This window comes from Geospiza fortis, unplaced genomic scaffold (genome assembly GCF_000277835.1).
Source record: "Geospiza fortis unplaced genomic scaffold, GeoFor_1.0 scaffold55, whole genome shotgun sequence".
Lineage (NCBI taxonomy): Eukaryota > Metazoa > Chordata > Aves > Passeriformes > Thraupidae > Geospiza > Geospiza fortis.
Genome location: NW_005054308.1, coordinates 5,562,540 through 5,585,445, shown reverse-complemented (window position 1 = coordinate 5,585,445; position 22,906 = coordinate 5,562,540). Strand labels below are relative to the sequence as shown.

The 22,906-nt window shown below is 40.9% G+C and overlaps 1 protein-coding gene across 1 annotated transcript in view; it reads right to left on the bottom strand.

Annotated features, from left to right (window-relative positions):
* Nucleotides 1-1,324: 1,324 nt before the first annotated feature.
* The window catches only part of MAML1 (mastermind like transcriptional coactivator 1), a 25,506-nt gene continuing 3,924 nt past the window's right edge, over nt 1,325-22,906 (bottom strand). Inside the window, exons 2-5 of the mRNA XM_014312150.2 lie at nt 12,902-14,302; nt 10,691-10,951; nt 7,690-7,804; nt 1,325-5,682 (exon numbers count right to left, since the gene is read on the bottom strand). Of these exons, the coding sequence (XP_014167625.1) occupies nt 4,691-5,682; nt 7,690-7,804; nt 10,691-10,951; nt 12,902-14,302 (2,769 nt within the window). The 3' untranslated portion in view covers nt 1,325-4,690. The remainder of the gene's footprint in view (nt 5,683-7,689; nt 7,805-10,690; nt 10,952-12,901; nt 14,303-22,906) is intronic.

Below are 22,906 nucleotides of genomic sequence, written 5' to 3'. Positions count from 1 at the left end.
GTTACACTTTTTATATAAAACCACACATGTAGAATAGCAAAACCACTCCCTCTCTCTAAAAAACACTCATATGATGTGACTTCAGACCCTCCAAGGTACAGCAGACTCAGACTAAATAGAACTAAAACCTAAAAGTTAACCTTAACTGAACCTATTGATGACCAAAGATTTCATCTGTGGTGTCCAATGTGAAAGTCAAAGGGGAAATGCCACCATGGTCCCCTTACAATATATTTCAACAAACAATGCAGGCTTAAGAAAACTTTCATTACAGATTTCCATTACTCTCAGGAAAAACACTGGCATCAAGAAAATAAAAATCAGTTTCTGAGCAAAGGTTTGTGACAAGCTGCCACTGACTCCTTAAAATCTTTTGAAAACCACAGATGTCATTTCAGTAGGGGATGGCTTGGGAAATTTCTGTTTCACTGAACAATAACCAAAATGCAGCATTTTTAATGAGACAATAAAGCAAAAATTAATGTAACCTCCTGGTTCCCCATGGGCTGAAAGCAGCTGATTCTGGTACTGCTGCTGATTGTTACATTTGGTTCTTTATAAACTTCTGAAGTTACAGGTCTCCTCCTCCCCCAAACAGAACACAGAACTTGTACAGTAGGAATACATTAAAAATACACTCTGGTAAGCCAGGGGCTGCAAACACAACTGCACAATGACACCAAAGCTTGCAGAATGACCCATCAATGTCTGAAGCTGGGCAGTGGCTATGGGACTTTAGCAGCCTTAAGCCAAGACCTCCACACAACACACACTGCTGCCAGTACTTTGTTCCTGGTTCAGAAACATCAGTTCCTGCTTGCAGCACGTGTCCCACATCTCAGCTGGATTCCTGTGCGTGCCATGTGCCTCCATCAGACAAGTCTTGAGGAAATCAGTTTGAACCTCTAAAGGCTGTTATTTTGAGGGAATTGGCATATTTTGGAACTCTACAATTTTGCACACGTGAGGTTGTTATTAACATCTTTTTCACTATTAACAACCACCTCTGCAGTTGAATTTCCCAGCTTAAAGCCTACAATGCATTCCAGAAAAAAAAAACCACCAAAGCCTGGAAGCAGTGGGAGTAGCATAAAGCCTGATTTTCAAAGTTACATTTTCTAAGGCACCTTTATCCAGATCTGGCCTGTTTAAATGAACTTTCTGAAACCATAAGAATTGTAAGACACAGCAGCAGAATTTTAGCCTTAGTAATAAATAGGCTGAGCAAAAACTGTATGTTGGGATGAAGGGAAGAAACCAGCTCACTAGGAATGACAATGCTGAACTCTGCTAGGCTCATGCAAATGTATAAAGTCACACCATGTATATTTAATACACTAGCAAAATATTTATTTTATAATGATAAAACAGAAGTGAAGGATTTCTTTTTGGTGTGCACCAGTAATTGTAGTAAAAGAATAAGGGGATTAATGGACTCTTTATACATTTCAATGACAAAAATTCATAAAGGTTAGCATCAAATTCAACTGTTCTCCATTTACAAGCATAAAACTTACCATAATACCCCCCAAACACATATATAAAGAATTATAGTTTTAAAATCTATAAAAAGTAAAAAATATACAGTCAGAAGATCTAACTCTTATTCAAATCTTTAATATAAAATTGTAAACATTTATTTACACAAAGGAAATGTGTATAACAAAATTTTGAGCACCCTTTTCAATTGGATCGTGGTTTTTGGAAGGCAGTGGATGTTGCACAGTGACACTCTCACCTTGCCTGCCCAACCAAAACCGCAGTTTATAAATAAAGCCATGGGCGGCCGGCTGGGTTCAGTTCAGGGGAGATTGGTTTTATTGCTCTGAAGCTGCAGCAAATGGAAAGCCCGAGTGCAGACACAGCCAGTGACACATTACAGGGCACCAGGGCAGAGCCCAGCCCTGCCCATGCACCCATGTACATCAAAACCATATTTTCATTTCCATTGAACTGTTCCAACCTTGTTCTGTGGCACCGTGTTCTGTGCACAGGGACCAAAGCCAGAGCCAGGGGCTGTTTGGATCCTGTTCACACACGGAGACCAATGGGCATTATAAGCCAGTTTGTCTAGAATCACACCTAATTTTACTCCAACAGTACCATGAAAAGGCCCTGTCATCAAACCCAGATACCTTCCTGAACAAACCCTCTGGTCAAGCAGAGCAATATCCACCTTAGCTTCCAGAAACAGTGGAGGAAAGAGCACACCTGCCTTTTCCTGGACATTTTGCTGGATTGCCTTTTTGGTAGTAATAATGCAAACAGCAGATGTTCTTTTCCTCCAATTAAGTAATCATAACTGGATGGATTGTATTTTAACTTATTCAGAACCAAGTCTGTGTGCAAAATCTACTGGAAAACAGAGCAGATTTCACCACAACCTAAACAGGGAGAAAGAAAAGCTGAATCCTACTACCCTGTTATTTCTGTTAAGTGTTTGTATGGGGGAGAAAAAAACAGTGACATAGAAGGATGTCACTTGAAATTGAGGTCCCAAGCACCCCCGACAGGAAGGGAAGGCACACTGGTGCAAAGTTAACCCTTAAAATTAAAAATACAGCAAACACTCCTTCCCCTGACATTGCTAGTTTATATCTATACTCTTCTAATGACACTTACCTTGGACCAGTTTTTGGTTTAACTTAACAGTAAACCAAGCTCACTAGCACTTTTCTTAGATTGCCAGTATGAGAAAAGCTAGCATCAGTTATTTGCATCTCAACTACTTATTCTAGAAAATATCAGAAGTGTCAACAACCAAAGTCACCAACATCTTTATCTTCCCATCCAAAGACAATCTTTATGTTATCTTTTCAAAAGCTCTATGAGGGATTAAGCCTGCTTCAGTGAAGTTTTATTCACTGTTCAAAGGTGGGATCCACTGATCAATGCACATCTTTCATCAACAGTTCAACATGATAAAATAGCAAATCTGATCAACAGAGCGGAATTCATCCACACTAGCTAAGTGTGCTGGACAAACCATGTTCCATGCATATTTGGAAAGGGTTAAAGTATTAGTGTTAAAAAAGCAGTTTTCAAAAGTGCAGATTGTCTCATAAAGGAGCTGCAGATACAGTAAAGTATTTTCCTTCTTTGAAACCAATGATATCTTTCCCTTCCCTTCACCCCCTCTGAAAAAAACCCTCTCTCACAATTCTGCAATGCAGAAAACTCCTGGTGAAGCCAGTCTGTATTGAAGGAAATTGCTTTTAAATCACAATGCTGGGTTTGGTTAGAAAGTTTAGAGGAGTTTTCCAAGAAAGTGGATTTAGAAAGGGAAGAGGTATTTGTGCATTTAAAACAAAAGCTTTCAACTTTATTTTCATTTTAAAATAAACATTAAGGCAAGGTGGTTTGTTGGTGGATAAGGGATTTTTTTTGGTAGAGAGTAAGGACTTTGGAACATTGACTGTTCCCATTGTGGTTTTTGTCCTTTCTGGGACCAACCCCAACATATGGATAAGAGGTCTCCTTGGGATGAGCTGAAGAACAGCATCTGCTTCAAGGGATATTAAAAATGTAAATCCACCAGTCTCTAGAAATATTATCAAACTTGTAAGCCAGTATTTTAAAAAACAAAGCATTTAAAGGGGGAGACTTCCACATTGGAGCAACCCTGATACAAGTATTCTCCCAGGCTGCCTGTGCTTTTATTGCTAATAAGGACTTTCCACCTCCCAGCCAAATTCTTCTTTCCTCATTTTTATCCTGAAGTGACAAAGTCTTGTGCTCATTGCTAACCTTGGGGGCTGAACTGATCTCAAAGGTTAGTTTTACTTTTTACAACAAAGAAAACTAGATGAGCTGTCATGAAGCAAAGCCTTCATTTAAATACAACTACCTTTGGAAATAAGTTATGAAGAAACAGGTGCAAAGTAAATGGCTTTACAATTCATGTTAAACCTACTATAGTTTAAAAGTTCTCCCATAAGAAATTCCCCCTTTAAACACAGCAAGGTACAAGTGAAGAACCGTGCCTCTCTACAACAGAGTGCAAACTGCAGCTTAAAAGACTACAATCTATGAAGATGACTATCTAGACTAACTGGCCAGGTTTTAATACTTTTTCTCATCTATTACCAGCATCTAGAAATATTTACTGTGAAGTATCACTTGCTTACTGAGAGTACAGGCACATGCTTCAGCAATGGGGAAAAGAAACAATTCCAAACATTTTGCAAGCATACTCAGGTGCATACAGCCTCTTCTCAAACAAAAATCAGAAGTTTGATGGACAGTACTATAACAGCATATCAAGCTATTAACAAATAATTATTGCAAGTAATAGCTGCAGACTAAGCCCTAAACACAATTTGTGCAACTATCTGTGCTTTTTCTGCACTAGTTCTGTGGAATTTTTGTTTTGTTTTTAAATAATTAAAATATTTAGTCTTAGAACACTGCAAGTGAGATTTCTGGAAGGCTGGCTAGGACACAGCATTTTTTGACCTGTTCAAGTGTGCGACTCCTCAGAGACCGTGGCCAAAGCGCACTCCTCCTGCAGACCTGCTTGGTGCACCATGACCACGTGTCAACACTCAGTGAGAAGAAGCTCCAGTCTTTTTCCCAACTATTTACCTCTAATGCCTGCAAGTCTCCTCAATGCCACAGGTTTTTTGGTCCAAGAGTTGTTTATATCTCATGAAAAAATTAAAAAAGTAGAACCCCCGCCCCCGGCCCCATTTTAATGAGTTCCTAACAACTCATCCAAATCGTTCATCCACTCCTCTGAAGTCCTGTTTTTCAGCAAAGAGTCTATCAGATCTGTGTCACCAGTTAAGTTCTGAAGTCCATTATTGCCTGACTGGCCGCTGTAGGCAAAAGGCAGCTCCTGACTGGTCGTCCTCACAGGGTACCCTTGGCTACAGTGCAGGTTTCCTCTGCTGGGAATTTGCTGATTTGGGTTCTGGTTGAAAGCATTCAGGTCTGGAACAGTCTGGTTGATGCCAGGCAGGACTTGCTGTGAGGGTACCTGCTGCTGTGCAGGCGCGTTTGTCCGCGGCTGCGCTCCCAAAGAGGATGACAGCATCTGCCCAGAGACGGCAGCATTCATTGAGGTCATGGGCCTGCTGGTGCTTAGGCTTACCTGAGGCATTCCCTGGGCAAACTGCTGGTTCGACATCTTTAGATGTGTCTGCTGCATGTGGAAAGAGGAGTTGGCAGTAAATGGTCCTAAGCCACTGTTTGCTTGTGTCTGGTTGTTAATATTAGGGATACCTTGGTGTTGCCAAGATGGATTTTGAGCCCCCATAGCAGCTGGTACTCTTGCCATCTGTGGCTTAGATAAGGTTGCATTCAGTGCACCTTTATTGTGCTGCTGAGAAATATTTGAGTTTGGTAAGGTGTTCTGCCCATAGGCAGCAGGAACGGCTGCGCCCTGGCCCAAGCTGCCCTGTCTCTGCATCGGGGTCTGTCCGTTGGCACTCGGGGCCGTGTGCTGGGGAACCATTTGGCTCATGCCAGGTGCCAGGTTGTACAACCCCCCACGCTGCATGTTCTGCATGCTGGGGTATTGAGACACTCCCCGCTCCTGCTGGCTGGAGCCCGACTGCAGTGGAGCAACAGGAGCGTGTCCAGGTCCCATCTGAATCATGTTCTGGCTCTGAGGAAACAGCCGAGGACTACCGGAGCTGGACTGTCCCAAATTACTGACCCCGGGCATGGCTGAAGATGACCCTGAAATACAAAGAAATATTTTGTTCATTAAATACCTCAGGTTCAACCAGAGCCAAGTCAGGCTTGTAGGCACAATAACCCACAAGAGAGACGCAGCTGCATTTGTATAAATTGACCTCTGCAAGCAACACACAGAGAGCAGGAGTTTAATTAAAGAGTGTCAACTGTGGCTCCAGTTAGCACCTCCACCTTGATCTCAAACACAGATATGCCAATGTCCTAAAAAAATCTGAATACCACTTCTAAGAGTTCAGCATCACTAATTTTAAAAAAATTATGACTATAAAGGCAGAACTCTGATATTTCTTTGTGAACAAAGGTAAACACATATACTTTGAAGTGCATGCACAATTTACTAAGCTGTTAAAAAATACCTCTTACTGCACACACACAGACACTGTCAGTCATTCCATGCATACACAAGAGTGTATCTCTTATCATACAACTGTAGGGTTGCCAGTTCTGCATTTTCCCAATTCCAGGAATATCTTCTATTTATCTAAGATAGAAATATCTAATTCAGAAATTTTTGGTCAAGTATCTTTTGGATTTTCACAGTCAAGTATTCACTATGTTAATATGCAGTGCTGACAGCCAAGCAAGGTGATTCGGAAAAATGTTTTCTCATCAAACCAAATATGATCCTTTGCTATTGCAAATTATGAGTTCAAAATTTCTTCTTGTAGAAGAAACAGCCCCCTATTTGAAGCAAAAAAAGCAGGAAAGCTCTGTAAAGTGTAGTGCTTGTAACACCCCCCACCCTTCTTGCAGTTGACCAGGGGAAACCTACCTACACTAATAATTTCTCTACTTTCAAAACTGAAACTAAGCTGCAGAATTTTTTCATATTTTATGATAGCTGAGGAATACTGGATCTCCATTATTACAAACATTCTATCTGAATAAAACCAGAATTATCAAGAATAAATTCAAATTATATTGAATTAATTATCAACAAAGTACATATTGAAAACATCAGTGTCGAGGGAATGATGGGTGTGGGAAGAGTCTCACTGTGACAGTATTTACAGTGAAGAGACAGCACACATATCAGGATTTAAGATGCAAAAAATAGTTGCAATCATCATCACAAAGAAAAATATTTTTAATAGTACTGATGTTCATTATAGCAAAACCTACTCTATTTCTAGCAGTTGTATGCCTATCTTTCTGTAGAAAGGTGGCAAGATAAAAAATATTTCAGCGCAATAGTTGAAGGATGCTACTGATGCCTGTGTTAGCACACAATCCTTTTGTACTGGCATTGAGTTTTTTCAGTTAAGTAACAAAACCCAGCTATAGCTGCACTTGACACTGCACAGGCACAAACACTGTCAGGGTAAGGGTATTACATTTCCATTTGCATCTTACCCCTCCAGTATTTATTTCTGCAGGAACATGAAGAGTAAGAAAACAAAATGAAGGGAAATTTAACAGAATTAATACACTACAGACATACTAAGCTGCTTCTCATACAAAAAACCCAACAGAGGACACTTTACATGTAATGAAGAGAATTTAAATTGCATTCTCTTCTAAAGGTAGCAGGGATAAAAATGTTAGAGACTTTTAAACTCATCCTAGAGATGAGAGAAATAACACACCACTTATCTTTCTTTAATGAGGGCCTGTGATAGATACAGGCAGTAGTGATGTCAGCCTTCAGAAAAAAAACCCCTCTGAATCTTAATATATCAAAGATAGAGATTTCCAACCTGCACAGTGAAACAGAAGTATAAAAAAGGCCTGTAGAACAATAAAGGTACTTAAAAATTTTACTCATTTCCCAAACAACATTAAGAATCAGAAGCTTAAGTTGTCCCAGATACCTGCGACCAGGGAAGCTGTTAATTTGCAACTGAATCAGAGCATAGGTCAAGAGCTTTTAAGGCACAGTGACATGTAATAAATTAATTAAAAGCTATCCAATCCAGGAAATTTGAAGACACCTTGTTTCTCACTCCTGGTATTTTTTCTGCTATTGCTTGAACTGCCATGTTTACTCACCTGTGAACTGTCCAACCTGTTGCTGGTAGGGGTTCTGTGGCTGATCCTGGTACTGGGGTGGAGGCCGTGTCAGGTGCCGCTGCAGCTGCTGCTCCTGCTGCTGCCGCTGCTTCTCCTGAAAAATGTCCAATGCAAGAGATTTTAGAAACAGATCAAGCTGTTTCCAAGGGCTATCTTGGAGAAAAACAAGTTGTCTGCATACTTTTATGCACAGCTGGTAATCAAAGGGGCTTCTGCAGCCCTACAGTCACTTCAGAGTTTGTTCTCAAGGCTCAAACACAGTCAGTTTAATCTGATGAGTGACAAGACCAGGATCTCAAAAACAACAGCATGTACTACAAGAGTTACTGCAGTGCATGTCTGAAGCCTTTCAGAGAGGACAGTCTCCTAAGCAGTAATGTAATCAATGGCATTTTTAGCAATACTCTAAAGACAAAAAGAGCAGAAGTGCATGTATTAAAAAAACCACATTTACTTTTCTGCTCTTTATTTCCAAATCAATATATTTTAGACCCCTCTTTAAAAATCAATAAAAGTTCAAATCAGAAACATCAAAAACTGAACATGTAAATACTTTCTAGTCCTTGTCTGCAAACATGAAAAAATACACACAAATCCATAGTCTCATATATCACAAGTCTTCCTAGAAGATTATGAAAAACTGCAGAACTAAGTCCATAATAGAAGTCATACAAGTTTTGCAATCATTGTTTCAAACCACTTTCTTAGCAATGAACTGATCAACTGAAACAAACACTACTTACGACACAAAATAATTGTACCTCTTTAAAATAAAAGCAGATTCAACCCACACCTGTTTTATGATCAAACCATTTGAAAAATAAACCAAGCAAATTTTCTATTAGGAAACTTTGGGGGAAAATGAAATTTAAACTCTTGAGGGGAACGTAGATATAGTGACAGTAGGCTCAGATTTTGACAGTGTTAACAGCCATCTGGTTGCTTTTACAATATGAAATGTATCAGGCACAGCATTTTTGTCTCTTCTTCCACAGATGCCTTCAGCCAGACTGAAATTCTGACATAACCAAGTAGTGATACAATGCACAACTACCTACTTAACCAAAAAGTTACACAGAGCACAGCCGGGGACAGAAATTCCCTTCCAAGAGTATTGGGGTAAAGACACAAGGCAGAAGCCTTTAGAGAAGAGACTGGTGCAATGTAACAAACAGCAGATACACATCACTACCACCCTTCCCAAATGTCTCCAGCTGAGAAGCTGTTGAGACATGCACAGGAATGAAGAGGGCAGGCTGCTCGACAGAGGACCTGCTGCTTGCAGGACCAGTCAGACCTGAAACAGGCTGACCACAGAAGCCAACAAGAGATGCCATAGCTCTGAGAGAAACCAAGAACTGCAGAACCTGGCCTGGAGAAGAAAATTAAAAAATACGCAGAATGCCAAGTGAAAAGACAAATTTATAGTGGCAAGGAATGGCACTGGAGCTACCTGAAACTACAAGTTTCCTGCAAAGCAGGCATCCGCAGATTCAGAAATCTTTTTATAAAACTACATCAAGTATCATGTGTATCTAAAGGAACAAATATCAAATCAGAAATGCTAACAAGATCTAGCTTGACTAGGCAGCACAAGGCCAATAAATGTGGCAAATGCTGCATCTAAAACTGTTCAGCTCCAAGGCAAAGCTACTCCTTATCTGGGACCAGAGTCCCAGCATCACTACCGAAAAATGGAAATTACACAAGTTAACTGCAGTTGCCATAACTAGGACATGAATGAAGTATTTTCATAATACTGATATTTACTGCAGCAACATGTGCTGGCAAAGCAGAAGCAAACAGGAAAATAATATTTGAATGCTATGTTTGAGATATGCTACTTGTCACCTCCCCACTGTTCAGAGAGGTCTGACACCTGTTCTGTCCATTATTTTCCTAAGGAAACCTACTGGGCCACAGCTCTAAGAGCTCTAACAAAGCTCTAACAATCACCATCCACCAGACATGCAAAAGCACAAACAGGAGGTCACACCCCATACTTCCTTTTTCCCCACCTGCTCTCAAAGAATACCTGTTTGTTAACATTCTGGAGAGTAATGATTACTCACCTTTGATATTTGATATTAACATACAATTCACCAAAGACTAATTGATTTACTAAAGTATTCTAAGCTTACAGATCACATAACTCATAGAGAAGATGTGATTTTATTGATGATTTGGGCATTTTCTTTCAGTCTTTAATAATATAATTCCCCCACAGTATTCCCTTAGTCCAAATTGTTTTAACCAAAATATCAAAAATACATCTTTACCAACACTCATACACTGCCAACCACATTACTAAGTTTTGTCTACACTGGCTTCAGAACTGAGGAGGTTTTTCTGTCACCTCTACTGAGACCTCAATATCATCAGGATGTCTCCAGGTGATAAAAGAGCCATTGGCTAGGACTTGGCATAGCCATACCTCCAAAATCCTGCATATTCTACTACAACCTTCCCCACAAAATGGGCTTTCATACATTTTCAGTTCAGAGGAGACTATTATTTCCTTCTTTCTTAAAGCTTCTGATGGGCAGATGATTCAGGGAAACCTTAGAGCACTTTTCAGTACCTAAAGGGGGCTTATAAGAAGGCTGGAGGGGGAAGTTGTCTCAAAAGGGAATGAAGTGATAGAGCAGGAATCCAAGACCTCCATCTGAAGGAGGTTAGGTTCAGATTAGATATTAGGAAGAAATTATTTACTGTGAGTGTGGTGAGGCATTGGAACAGGCTGTCCAGAGAAGCTGTGGCTGCCCCATCCCTGGAAATGTTTTAAGGCCAGGTTGGATGGAGCTTGGAGCAACCTGATCTAGTGGAAGGTGTCCCCTCTTTTGGCAGAGGAGCTGGAACTGAAATGATTTTTAAGGTCCTTCCCAACCAAACTATTCTCTGATTCTAAAACATCAAATGCTATTTCATGCACCAATGCAAAGCAGCACAAATTAAAAAACAGAGAGCTGGCCCCTCTCACCTGTTCTGCCAGCAAATGCTGCTGCCTCTGTTCCATTAGGAATTGCTGCTTCTGTTGCTCCATGAGCAGATGCTTTTGTTGCTGCTCTCTCTGCTTCTGCTGGTCCATCAGCATTTGGTGTTGCTTCATCACTGCTGCTTGCTGCTGATAAGCTGAGTTGGCGTGGTTACCTGCCATGGTGACATTTGGAGCCTGGGCGCCCACCCCAGGGCCCGGGACAGAAACAGGAACACGAGGAACAGCAGGAGCAGGGCTCTGATCCTGCAGAACACAGGAAAAGTGCAAAGGTTACAGAAATGCAGTAACTTCTTCACATCTATACAGTGCCAGACACAGGACTGGCAGTTTGGAGCTAGGGTCAGAAGCTCCATAACATTTAGGAATAGAGGTTTTAACTCCAGTCTCAAAGTTCTTCCCAATTTCCATCTCAAACAGGTCAGTATAGCTCTGTGTGCTTTTTTTCAGGCACTTACAAACTGCTCTTCAAACACCCCAGCTTCAGTTTATTTTAGTAGCAGTTTTCCAAACACTACATTTTATATTTTTGTTATATAAAGCATTTATTGAAATCCTGCCTCTTCTGTCAACATTTCATTCTGCAAGTGTTTATGTCTCCCATCCTAAAGCTGTTTTTTTTTTAATATCAGAGAATTTACTATTTGCAGGTGAAGGGGAGAAGGCTTCCACTGGTCAAAATGGCTCTTAAAGTATTTTTCCAGCAATCCAACCATCACCACACACTACAGACAAAAATACTACTAGAGATAAGTCTGATATTATTAGTTTTTCTTAAGTCTGCATTTTTTGTCTTTTTTTTCTGAGACTGGAACTTGGGATAAGCAAAAACAACATGGAGCATTCAAAAGCCCTCTCAGTACCAGCAAATCCCTTTGAAATTTGACAGTTTTCATCATTTTAAATCACAGTTCAGCCTCATCTCTAATTATACAAACAAATGTTATGTTTAATTTAAGCAGTCAGCTAATGGGTTTGGCTGTTGGTTCTCACTCTGCGCTTTCATAAGGAATCACGAGCCAAATACAAGGAATGCTGCACTAAGTTGTTCTGTGTGCAAGCTTTTGAGAAATTCTCCCAAAGCTTTCATCAGTATTTCTCTTAGTTCAGTGCAAGTGTGGCAGTGTAGACACAAGGTCACCCTCACATTTTTCAGTGAGGGGGAGATGTGACACACACAACCATCTCTACCCTTCTTCCATCAAAATGCTGTTAGACTGTTACTTCTGCCAGCTTTCAAAGAGATTCATTTTTTTTATGAGGCACACATTGATCTCAAATTTCTACTTGTACACCGGTGTGGTCTTTATCACAGACTAATCAGAGCTTTTTCACAGGTTTTCTGTTTTGTTGAGGGAACATATGACTAGAGTTGGATCTCAAACAGTTTTTGCTGGAGGAACTTTAATCAAATACCTTTTCTTTTCAACAAGCCCTCTTGTATGTGCATTGCAGGTACATGTTACAGAATCCAATGAGTCTATACTTCCACCCACTACTACAGAAATTTTCACCTGCAGCATACCTGTAGTAACAGTTCTATACAAGGCAAAGGAGCACCATCTGGAATTTTCTGTTACAGGAAAACCTGAAGCATATGCTTCAAGCAAACAAACATTACCATTATTCATTCTTAATGATATATTTCTCTCGTATGCCATGCTTCCCCAATGCCCAGAGACTTAACCAATAAAAATCCATAGAACTGAAAGGCTCCACGGAACACCCAAGAAATCAGGAATGCAGCCCCCACTTCCACCTCTCTGCAAAAGTAGGTCTTTTAATAGTAAGCCAACTTTGACACAAGTAGGGACTAAAAACAAGGTAAAGAAATCAAAGCTTCTTTGAGAACACTGTGTAACACTACAGTTTTATACAAGTTATTTTAGTCAAAAGTTTACAAAGCATCTATTTATCTTTGTAAGTAGAAGCTTCTGTGAAGCACGACATAATTTGTTGCCCACAAAGTATATTAAGCTGGAAATCACACGTTACATGACCTAGAACCCAGTATTAAAAACTGTCCCCAGTGGAAAAAAGACTTCGTGATTCTTGTTTTAAGATTCTTGTACATAGGATTTTTCTCTTTAAAATCAATGAAAACATTTGAAACTATACCAAGGAATCTGCACTCCAGCCTTACCTACCCATCAACCTTAAATCTGCTACTGGGCAAAGGTAACTCAAGACATTTACCTGACCATGTGGCAGTCGGTAGGCGATGTTTCCAGGCTTGGGTTTCAACAGGATCATCCCATTTTGGTCGTCACCTACATGGGACAGTGGTGGCTGCTGGCGCTGCTGGATGTATGCCAGCATGGGAGTCTTGTTCTGCCCAGGCACTGCCACCCCCTGCTCACACTCTGCTTTGTAATGGGAAAGAGGTTTGGTGTTCCCATAGTCCAGCATAGAGCTCTGACTGTTCACAGGGTTCTGGTTCAAGCTGTTTTGCTGATGACCCAAAATGTTCACATGATAATTGCCTCCAGCTCTTGGTGAGCTTTTATTTCCCAAATTAGGCATCATGAGTTTCTGATTGTTGAAGTCTGGCTGATAAACTGATGGGCTAGTAGGATTTTCCATGGTATATGGGACAGCCAGTGGACTATGGGAAGGCCCAGGCTGTTGCCACGTTGACATCTGATTTGCTTGGTGGACTTGTGAAGCTTGTTGCTGGTTCTGCAACATCTGATCTCTCTTCTGCTTGGCAGCAATCTGCTGAAGTTGATGAGCAGAAGACATTTCTTTGGCACTTCCTGCACACTTCCCAGGTAATAACACAGGCCTCTGGATGTTCTGAGAGTGGTTTGATGCCTGCATCATGGGCTGATTAGGATTTTCAGTCATTGACTGACTGGAAGGCTGGAACATAGCCTGAGAACTAACAACCGTTGTAGAAGTGGCACTTACAGGTACAGAAGCAGCACCAATAAATGCTGAACCTGAAGAAGTAGGTCTAACCTGGGGAGATCCCAGCTGCTCTTGTTCAAAGGGTGCTGGGGAAAACTCAGTCTTTATGTTAATATCTTGTGGTAATGGAGTCTGTGCAGCTGAATTTGAAGAATCTGCATCTTTTTTGTCTTCAAAGTCGTCATTAAAGAGATCCTTCATGTCTTCATCGGGCACTGATCTATTGAGCTCCTCAATAAGTTCCTTCCATTCTTGCTCATTTAGATTAAGATCGGGCATCAGGTTATTCTGAGATATAGAACCCCCTGCTACAGGATTCATACAGGGAAGCTCATCTACAGGCTCCTGCTTCAGCTCTTTGTTCAAACTCAGAGGAAATGAATCATCAGCATCACCACCTCCATTCATCTGCAGGCTGGAATCTGGAAGACACTTCTTGCTGATGCCATCGAGCCCCATTGGATGTTTCCCATTAAGTTGTAAGGTATCACCAGTACCAGATTTCTTGTCCAGATGATGGAGTGGAGATACGGGGGGCATTCCATTGGAAGAACCACTCACTCCCAGACCATCCTCACGACGCAGTTTCTTGGACACAGAAAACACATCACCATAGCCATTCTGCTGGTCTCCATTCTGAGGGGAAGCAGCACTATCAAGCTTTCTTTTCACAGTCTCATGGAGCTGCTGAAAAAGAAAAGGAATATTTCAGTTATGTAGTTCTATGTTACACAGATCTGGATTTTCATTTCTTACCAGAACATTGTCTTGCTCTGAACAAAACATTTCAGAAAAAAAATCAAAGATTGCATCTTTGTTTTGGTAACATTTTGTTTTACAAGTCAGCACATGAGATTACTTCCTCACTATAATCTCTTACAGAAATTTTTCAAAAAACATGTACTACTTTAAACAGACACCCCCTCCTTCCGACAAAACTAGAAGCTGCCAAGTACTCTGACAACAAAAAGTTGAAAAATGGCTGTGAACTGGAATATGCTATGATTTTTCCTATTCAAAAGGAGAAAAACATTAAATAATGTTAAGAATCAAATTTCAGATGAGAATAAAAACCTGTATTCTATTTGATCTATGTACACATACAGTATAATTGTTCCATGAGACTCTTTCATAGAAGTCTCACATTTAAATATTTATAAAGCAGTCCCACATTTAAATATTTAGAAAAAACTAGTAATTCTCTTGTGATAATATCTTTTAGAGAAGAACTGTGTATATAAATTTTGTACACAATCACACTTTTGGCACTGAAGCAAAACCAATTTGTCACTTAGCGACCATTGCTTCACACTTGTGGAAAATGCAGTTCGGAGTTCAGCCAGTTCTATCACAGCAGAGCAAGTTCATTCCTTTTCTCTTTTCTCCTGAAGTATTTGCCAGCTGCTCTGACCACCAGAGCCCCAAGCAGCTCCACAGTTGGCCTCTCACAGATGGTGAAGGCACAGATTCTCTTTCTCGTGGTGCCACCTAGAAGCGACCAGCAGCTACAGCAGCAGCCTCACAGCCAGAGCCTGAGCACCTTTGTTCAACTTCTCCTTCTTGCCAGCATTCTTGCAAATATAATGTTCTTTCTACTGACCTCAAAAGCATCTGAAAACAGAATTCCTGCACACATCAAAGGTGACTATAAACTTTTCCTTCCCTCAGGTGCATTCTGTAAAAAAATCTAGCTTTGCTGGTGCTGGAACGCTCCACCAACGCAGACAAACCTGCAGGGCAGAGACGCTGCTCCAACAGCACGGGGAGCTGGAAGAGGGAACTGCCATCAGCTCCCAGCCTGGGTCAGACACCCTGGTACATCTCGGCAGGACACTCGACAGGAATCTCCACCAAGAGCCACCCATCTGAGGTGTGGGGTCACTGAACAACAGCCCTCTCAGATGGCTGAAAGCAGCTCATCAAATAAACCTCAAGACAAGTATGGTTCTTTTCATATTACCTGCAGTGTTCACAAGGCATCCCACTAACCCCTGGGGAAAACTCTATCCAAGGAAAAATGGGAAAGTTCAAGATCTCAGTATTCAAGCAAGAGGCTGGATGTAGGGCCAGCATAACTTATCAGAAGAATTTTACACACTTGCCTGAGCAACAGCATTCTTTGATTTACAGACAGAAGGACTGGTTCATAGTTAATTGTTTCTATTTTTTTTAACCGTCTACAGTGAGCTGATCTTTGGGGGCAAAGAAACCCCAGACCATCTGTTTAATTCCTGCACAGGTAACAGCAAAAAACCCCCACTATTTGTTTAATGCTTGCATAGGTAACAGCAAAGCCTTATTTTTATCTGTGGGACAGACTCCAGCTTCCCTGGAGACTGTGATCTTCTAGATGGCTCATGGAAATAGCAGCAGAATAGCAAGATCAGCAGAAGACTGAGTAGGATGAGGTGAGGTGTACATCTGGAGAGGAGGCTGGAGCTTGAAATCTCTTAATTTGAACATCAGGTCCTTAGCTTGGAGTAGCAGCTCTCCAGTGCATTTTTCAAATACCAACTTGAAAGAATAACGGAAATTTACTTTTTTTTGTAAAAAGACAAAACAACAGAGAGCAAAAAACCTCAACTCCATCACAACATTTGGCTTTCAACATTTCCCATTGTTTACTTCATACTCCCACCAGGAAAACTGAAGCTCAAGGTGGATGAGTAACTTGCCCAAGGTTATAAGATGAGTCAAATTACTCAAAGTTTGGGAATGGGTCCTCCTTAATTCTAAATAGTTAGGGAAAAACCCCGCTCCCTGAAAACTTACATCAAAATATAACTTTGTTTTGTGAGCTACACTCACTGCAGTCTAGAAAAAAGACAGAGACCCTTAATATCCAGCTCAGGAACTCTCAGATCTCTATGGATTTTAACAGTCATAACACTCAGATATCTGATCCTTGGAGACATTTTGGCTCTAAGTTGCTTGGGACAAAATCCTCCTTTCACCTAAAACTGTATTCCTTTGGAGAAAAAAGGGAGATTAAGTTCCTCCCCAGTTTGTCTGTGTCTATCCAAATAATCTGGTCTGAGGGGAAAAATAACAAGCTGCATGTGAGATACAAGTCAGACTGCAAGCTATCTACATATCAAGCTGCTCCAACAGAGTTCTCAAGGCAAGAAAAACCTGTTCTCTTCTGCCAAAACTCATGAAAAAAGCAACCAACACATGGATGAAGTAAAGCACAGCTTGCTACTCGCTAAGAAACCCCCTTCATCTTTATTTTTTTTTTCATTACCATCCTGTAAGGGACAGTGTTCCTCCAGTATGCTGTCCATAATTTCCTCAGCAGAATCAATCAATTTTATTTGTAACACTGAGCCAATAATTTCCACTGTCACAAGATCAGATATAGAAGTGTCCTCTCATCTTCTCAGTCTATCCAATTTTCCAACAAAAGATGAACTTTCTAGATCACTGCTATCTAGCTGTGCCTAAAAATATTACCCCAAAAGCATTTATCTGAAGCATTTATACCAATATAGGAACAGTGCAAGGCAGGGGGTGTGAGCTGGCCTCAGTCCTCTGCCCAGGACAGGTCAGAGAGTTTGTCAAAGAGCCACTGAGGGGCCACAGGCTGCACCTCCTCCATCACCTGAGCTGCATTTTATTCACGTGAGCAGAACACACAGTCCTCAACGTGGCCATAAACACTTCCTTGGCAGGAGCACACATGCTCAACTGTGCATTCCTCATGCACAGAACACAAGCTGACAAAACCCAGGTGGCATCCATGACAACAAAAGGTGTCCAACACAGCAGCCTCTGGCCATGGAACTCACACACTGACAAGGAGACAGGCCTGCAATGTCAGAGATGGATGTGTGCCCAGGCAAATGACAAAGCTTCCAGTGGAAACAGAGAGCACACAAAGCATTTTGATAGATTCAATCTCTGTCTTAAACCCACCAGCTTTACCACAATGGTGCTCAGCCCTACTGTGGTCTCACTGCAGGGGCAAGTCGACTGACTTCATAAAAGCTGTCTAAGAACTACAACAGAAGCCCAACAAGAAACCAGAAAAGTTTGAAAACTTAATCTATTGCTTGTCTGTTAGCACTGGCAGAATTCAAAACTTCAGAGGCCAGGGCAGTGCTCTCTTACTGCCTTGGTGGGAAGGGGCAAGAATCACTGATCAAAACAGTGGTACAAAGTTGTTCTGATTGGTTTTGTTGGGTTTTTTGTTCAGGTTTTTTTGTTTGTTTGGTGTTGACTATCTTGGTGTGGACTTAATACCTGAAACTAGATTTAGATAATAATCTGAAACCAATGACATTTCAATGCATTAGAACTTAACAGGCATGAAAGTTTAGATCACATTATTTGTTTGAAAGCAAAAAATCCTTTACCATTCAGAACAGCTAAACTGAGGACAGTCAGCTAAAGTCCTTTTGCAAAAATCCAGTACTCTGCTATACTTTGAGAGCTGTAACTGAAGATGGTAAATACATATATATAGATATATATACACAAACTGTATGCAGGTTTCATTAAAAAAAAAACCAGTTACCTCATGAACATGGCAGAAAAGAAACTTCTTAAAAATCTGGTACTCATACAGCACCTCTCAGGCTCTGTAATGTTCTTATTTAGCTTTTTAAAGCATCTGTTACAGAGATTTAAATATTCTTACAGGATTTAGTAGAGCTTTAATATTTTGTATTTTATTTCAAATTAGTTTACCATTTCAATATCGGAATTAAGTCTACAAGAATTTGTTCTGATATACGAGCAAGAGAAACACAATGCTGGACATTTTCAAAGAAGAAATGCTAGATTAGACTACAAGCATAATAAAAAACTAGCTCCAATATGGCTCCTAGCATTCTCAACTAGAAGGGGAAACCAAATCAGAATACATCCATTTTTCGGCCATGGAAGTGCCAGTACTGCAGCACAGATAAGTTCCCATGTACCAGAGTTCACAGCAGGCACTCTACAGACACTGATTCCCCTCTCCTGCCTCACTAAGGACAAGAGCAACAAAGATGACAACTCCTTAAGCTGGAATAACAAATACCAGACTTTGTAGTGTATGAATTTTGGATAGAAAACGTAACATTCTGACTACACACCATAGCAAGAACCCCCCCTTTACTGTGCATCTACCCTCAGCTTCCAAAGTTGCATTCCCCCTGCAAGGAAAGCATTTTATTACCCAATGTGTTCCTGCATTCCACTGTGCTTTCAGAACCAAACTGCTGGACTCCTTTTTAATTTTTACTTTAATTCCAGCAGACTTTTGTATTTGGGTGACTGCCTGCTGGAGTGAAGAAGGGCTGTGGATAGGCATGTCTATAAATATCCCAAGCCTGCATTAGTCACAAGGGGCAGCTTCTGCTACAGGAATTGTTCTGCTGAATCAAAAAAACTCCTGTGCCTTCAGCTGCAATGCCGGATCCTCCACCTCACTTGAACTTAAACAGCAGCAGCAGCAGCTCAGTCCCAGATCCTTACATCTTAGGAAACATCACTGCATATCTAACTAATCTGGTAAGGGAAATGTTTCAAACATAAAACAATACCTCACAGAGAATTAAAAGGAGACAAAGAAAAACCTGTCTGAGTTGTTGGGCAACAAACTTTCAGACTTGTCAGCAAAAACAAACAATGGTGGCAAGACTACACTCCACCATAGCTATATATAAATAACATGTAAATAATTTGCTATCTTTGTGGTAAAACATAATTTCACAATTTAACACCCCTATACCACAGCTTACACAAAAATGAGGTCTTCTGAACTGTTAGAGTACCAGCCTGAGCTTTGTTAGAGGAACATCGTTAACACTTGTCGGTACACTATGGGCAATTTATTCCCTTTACTTTAGGTCTTTCAACCAAGAAACAGTGCATTGCCCTCCTTGGACTTCAATTTCATTTAAAACTGTTTACTTGGTGCCTTTGCTTAATTTAGTATTTAACTAATATTAATGCAAAACATCTATCACTCCCAAATAAATGCTGCTCTTCAGCTTTAACACAAAGCCTTCTCAAGACAGGCCACTGACTCGACTTCTGTGCTCATTCCAGAAATACTGTTTGTGGTTTTGTGGCAGTCCTAGACAAAGCAAGCTCTCTGCACAACAACTGCTCTCAGGTGGGGGAAAAAAACCCAGTAAGAAACAGGGAGCAGCTCTCCTTCCAAGACACCACATCATAAAACAAGGAGTGGAGATGAAAATCCAGATCTTTGCCATTCTCCTTGTTCACATGTCAATGAAATGGCTTCTGTTCAGCTCAGCCATACACTGCCTTTTTGTCTACCACAGAAATGTAAGGAAGCCAACCTTTCTCTTGCAGAGAATTTAAACACCATTATTTGATGAACTTTCATGTATCAGAAGCTGGCAGAGAAAAAAAATGTTCTAGGAGACAAGCCCAATCTCTTCCCAATTTCCCTGTTTCTCAAAAATGGAAGATTAACACAGCAAACACATTATCCAAATATCAAGCATCTTCTACTTTGAACGCAGCCTTAATAATGGCATGTTAAACAACAGAAATGGGAAGTAGATGTCAACATTTGGATTTCCCATTAAATAATGGTCTGGAAGCTTTTTAGAAGTAGGAAGCTAGAAGGTTTTTCAACATTTTTCTCAAATGAGGGACAAGCCTAAGCGATGCCCAAATAATCCAAAGTATTTCTGTATCAATGCTGCATTCTCTCAGTTTCTGTAGCTCAAATTTTACAGCTGCTAAGTAAGAAATCAAGGAAGAATCTATCCCTTACTTCTGCCTGTAAGCAAGATCCATCTAACTTCAGGATCTAAACCAGAGCAAAGACTAATGGAAGAGAAAATATCTGATTTTGTCCACGTGATAAATCATACAAGACACTAAGGAGGAAGTGGTGGTGCCACCCTGTTCCCTATGACTATTGTGGATTTACAGAAGGTGCTCTGCAGCACAGCACCTGGCAGTGCCCACACTGTCCACACCTGGGGCAATGCAGCTTCATGTCCTACTGCTACAGGACCCCACAAAAGCCTTCACCTTTACATGAACTGCTCTCTCCTTCAGGGACCAAAATAAATGCCTCATTAACGGTCAACATAAAGTACCAATTTCCAAGAGCAGATTCATATGCAGCTTCACAGAAAAATCTGGACTGTTACAGCAGCAACAGCTGATACAATGCATGTTGCACTGAGCTAGCAGCATTCTTTGGAAAGGATGTGTCCAGGATGTTTTAAAAGACAGTTCTGGTGTTCATCCAAACTTTACTGAACACTGGAAATCAAGCCCATATCTTTCCCACTCAAAGCACATGCCTGGTCTTGATAATGGCAACACGATGGGTAGAGGTAAAATACCAACCTAGAGAGGGACCTTCTGGGCCAGAGAAATTATATTAGCAGCAGAGGTGGTGTTGTTGTGTTTTTTTCCAAGACTTGAATTACTAAGCAAACCAACTTCATACCCCAGTAACGAGGTGATGAATCAGCAGCTGCAATTAAGCTCACAGTCATGGATCCTAGGAAGGAAACAGCAGGCCAGCCCGAGGAAGAGTCATTCATACACTAAACCCCTCTTCTGTTGTGTAAATTGGCCACTGGCAGCAGCTTCCTGTACAAGGGCTTCCCCAAGATGTGCAGTGCACTTCAGAACCTACTGCTGTTGAGAGCCCTCATTATAATGGATGCTAATTAGATCAAATCCACATCCAAAGTGATTTAAGAGAAACAACACCAATGAATTAGAGATGTCTTTCTTTTAGAAGATCAATATGGAGTCGTGTGGTGGCAGTTTAAGCAACAGGATTTGACATGCTAAAGAGCCCTGAGTGTAATGAAAATACACATTATTAAGGGGTAGAGCCCCATATGCAAAAAGCCCAAGAGCCCAGCAGGAAATAAACAGAACCTCCACCAAGGTTTTAGATAATAAAAACCAAGTTTGAGTAATTTTTGTTTTGACACAAGTTTACATTCAAGATTAGTCTGCTAAACAACAGCTAACTGTAAAGTTTTGTAGAATCAATGTCAGGAATGCACAAGGTTTCCTCTCTTCCTCAAGTACCCTTCTGTAGCAGCCCTCTGAAGTGCTCTAACTGTGTCACAAGGACCTCAGTCTTCTCAACAGTCAGCAAGTCCTCGAGTCTTATAGGTGTATTAGCAAGAACAGAAACAATTCAGTCAAGTAACACTTTCAGTTCATCTTGTAAATACTACAAACTGCACCCAGGCTGCCTAGTGCTGGTCACAGTAAAGATGACATAAATAAAACCCGTCCAGTATTTCACATTATCTCCTGGACACGCAAACATACATAAAAGCTCTATTGTGATTCTTTTGTAAAAACAGTAAATGAGGTCCAAGACAGAGAGAAGTATATCCTCCTTCCTTTCTAATCCAATCGAACACACAGAGCACCCTAAAAATATTATTTATTCTATTTATTAACCTAGGAATATCTTTGTTTAACCCAGTTCCCTTTTAAAGACACTCAGAGTGCTACTGAATCATTTTCACGCAGGCCACCATTTAAAAATACCTGATTTTAAGGCAGACAGGTATTAGGACAAGCAGCCTTTAAGAGGTTATCCTACTAACCTACATTACTGACACATTAGCACACAGCAGTATATTTAAAGGGCCAAGAATAAGTTAAGCAAAAGCTATCTTGATATACAAACAGGGCTATGCGAATATGTCCCGACAACCAGAAATGCTAGAGAAGCCAGAGAAACATTAAGATTTTGAGCTAAGCCAGTTTTTAATGGGTGGAGTGGGATTCTCATAGTGTTCACACCCACTAGACTGAGCGGCAAACAAGCAGCTGCCTTTCCACTGAAATTCTTTCCAATATGAACCAGAATTAACAGACACATTGTCTTAAAACTCCCCCCCAGTAATAAGCATATCCTTATCAAGTGACTCCACAAAACCCTGACACCCCAAACTAAAAGCTTAAGCAAGCAAACAAAAATCTAAAGGCACCGCAGTATTAATACCCCTGTGACAGTTTCTGCAGGGGCATTTTAGGTGAATTAGCCAGAAATATGATTCACAAAATACTCTGAATGATTTAAGCATCACAGAAATCCTGCCTCTACCCCTACCCCACCATGCCACAGTTTTCCTATACTCCTCCAGTGTGCAGAGGTGACGAGCGAAAACAAAACAGCCCTTATCGTTTGCGAAGTTGTAACACAGCAGATAGGGCACTCCGCAGAGCAGCCCCAGCCCTCGCAGCGCAGGCCACCACACCAGCAGCGAGAGCTCGTTTTCCTTCCCCCATCCCGCTCCAGACAAGAGGTGCCGGTGCCAGCCGGGCACGACC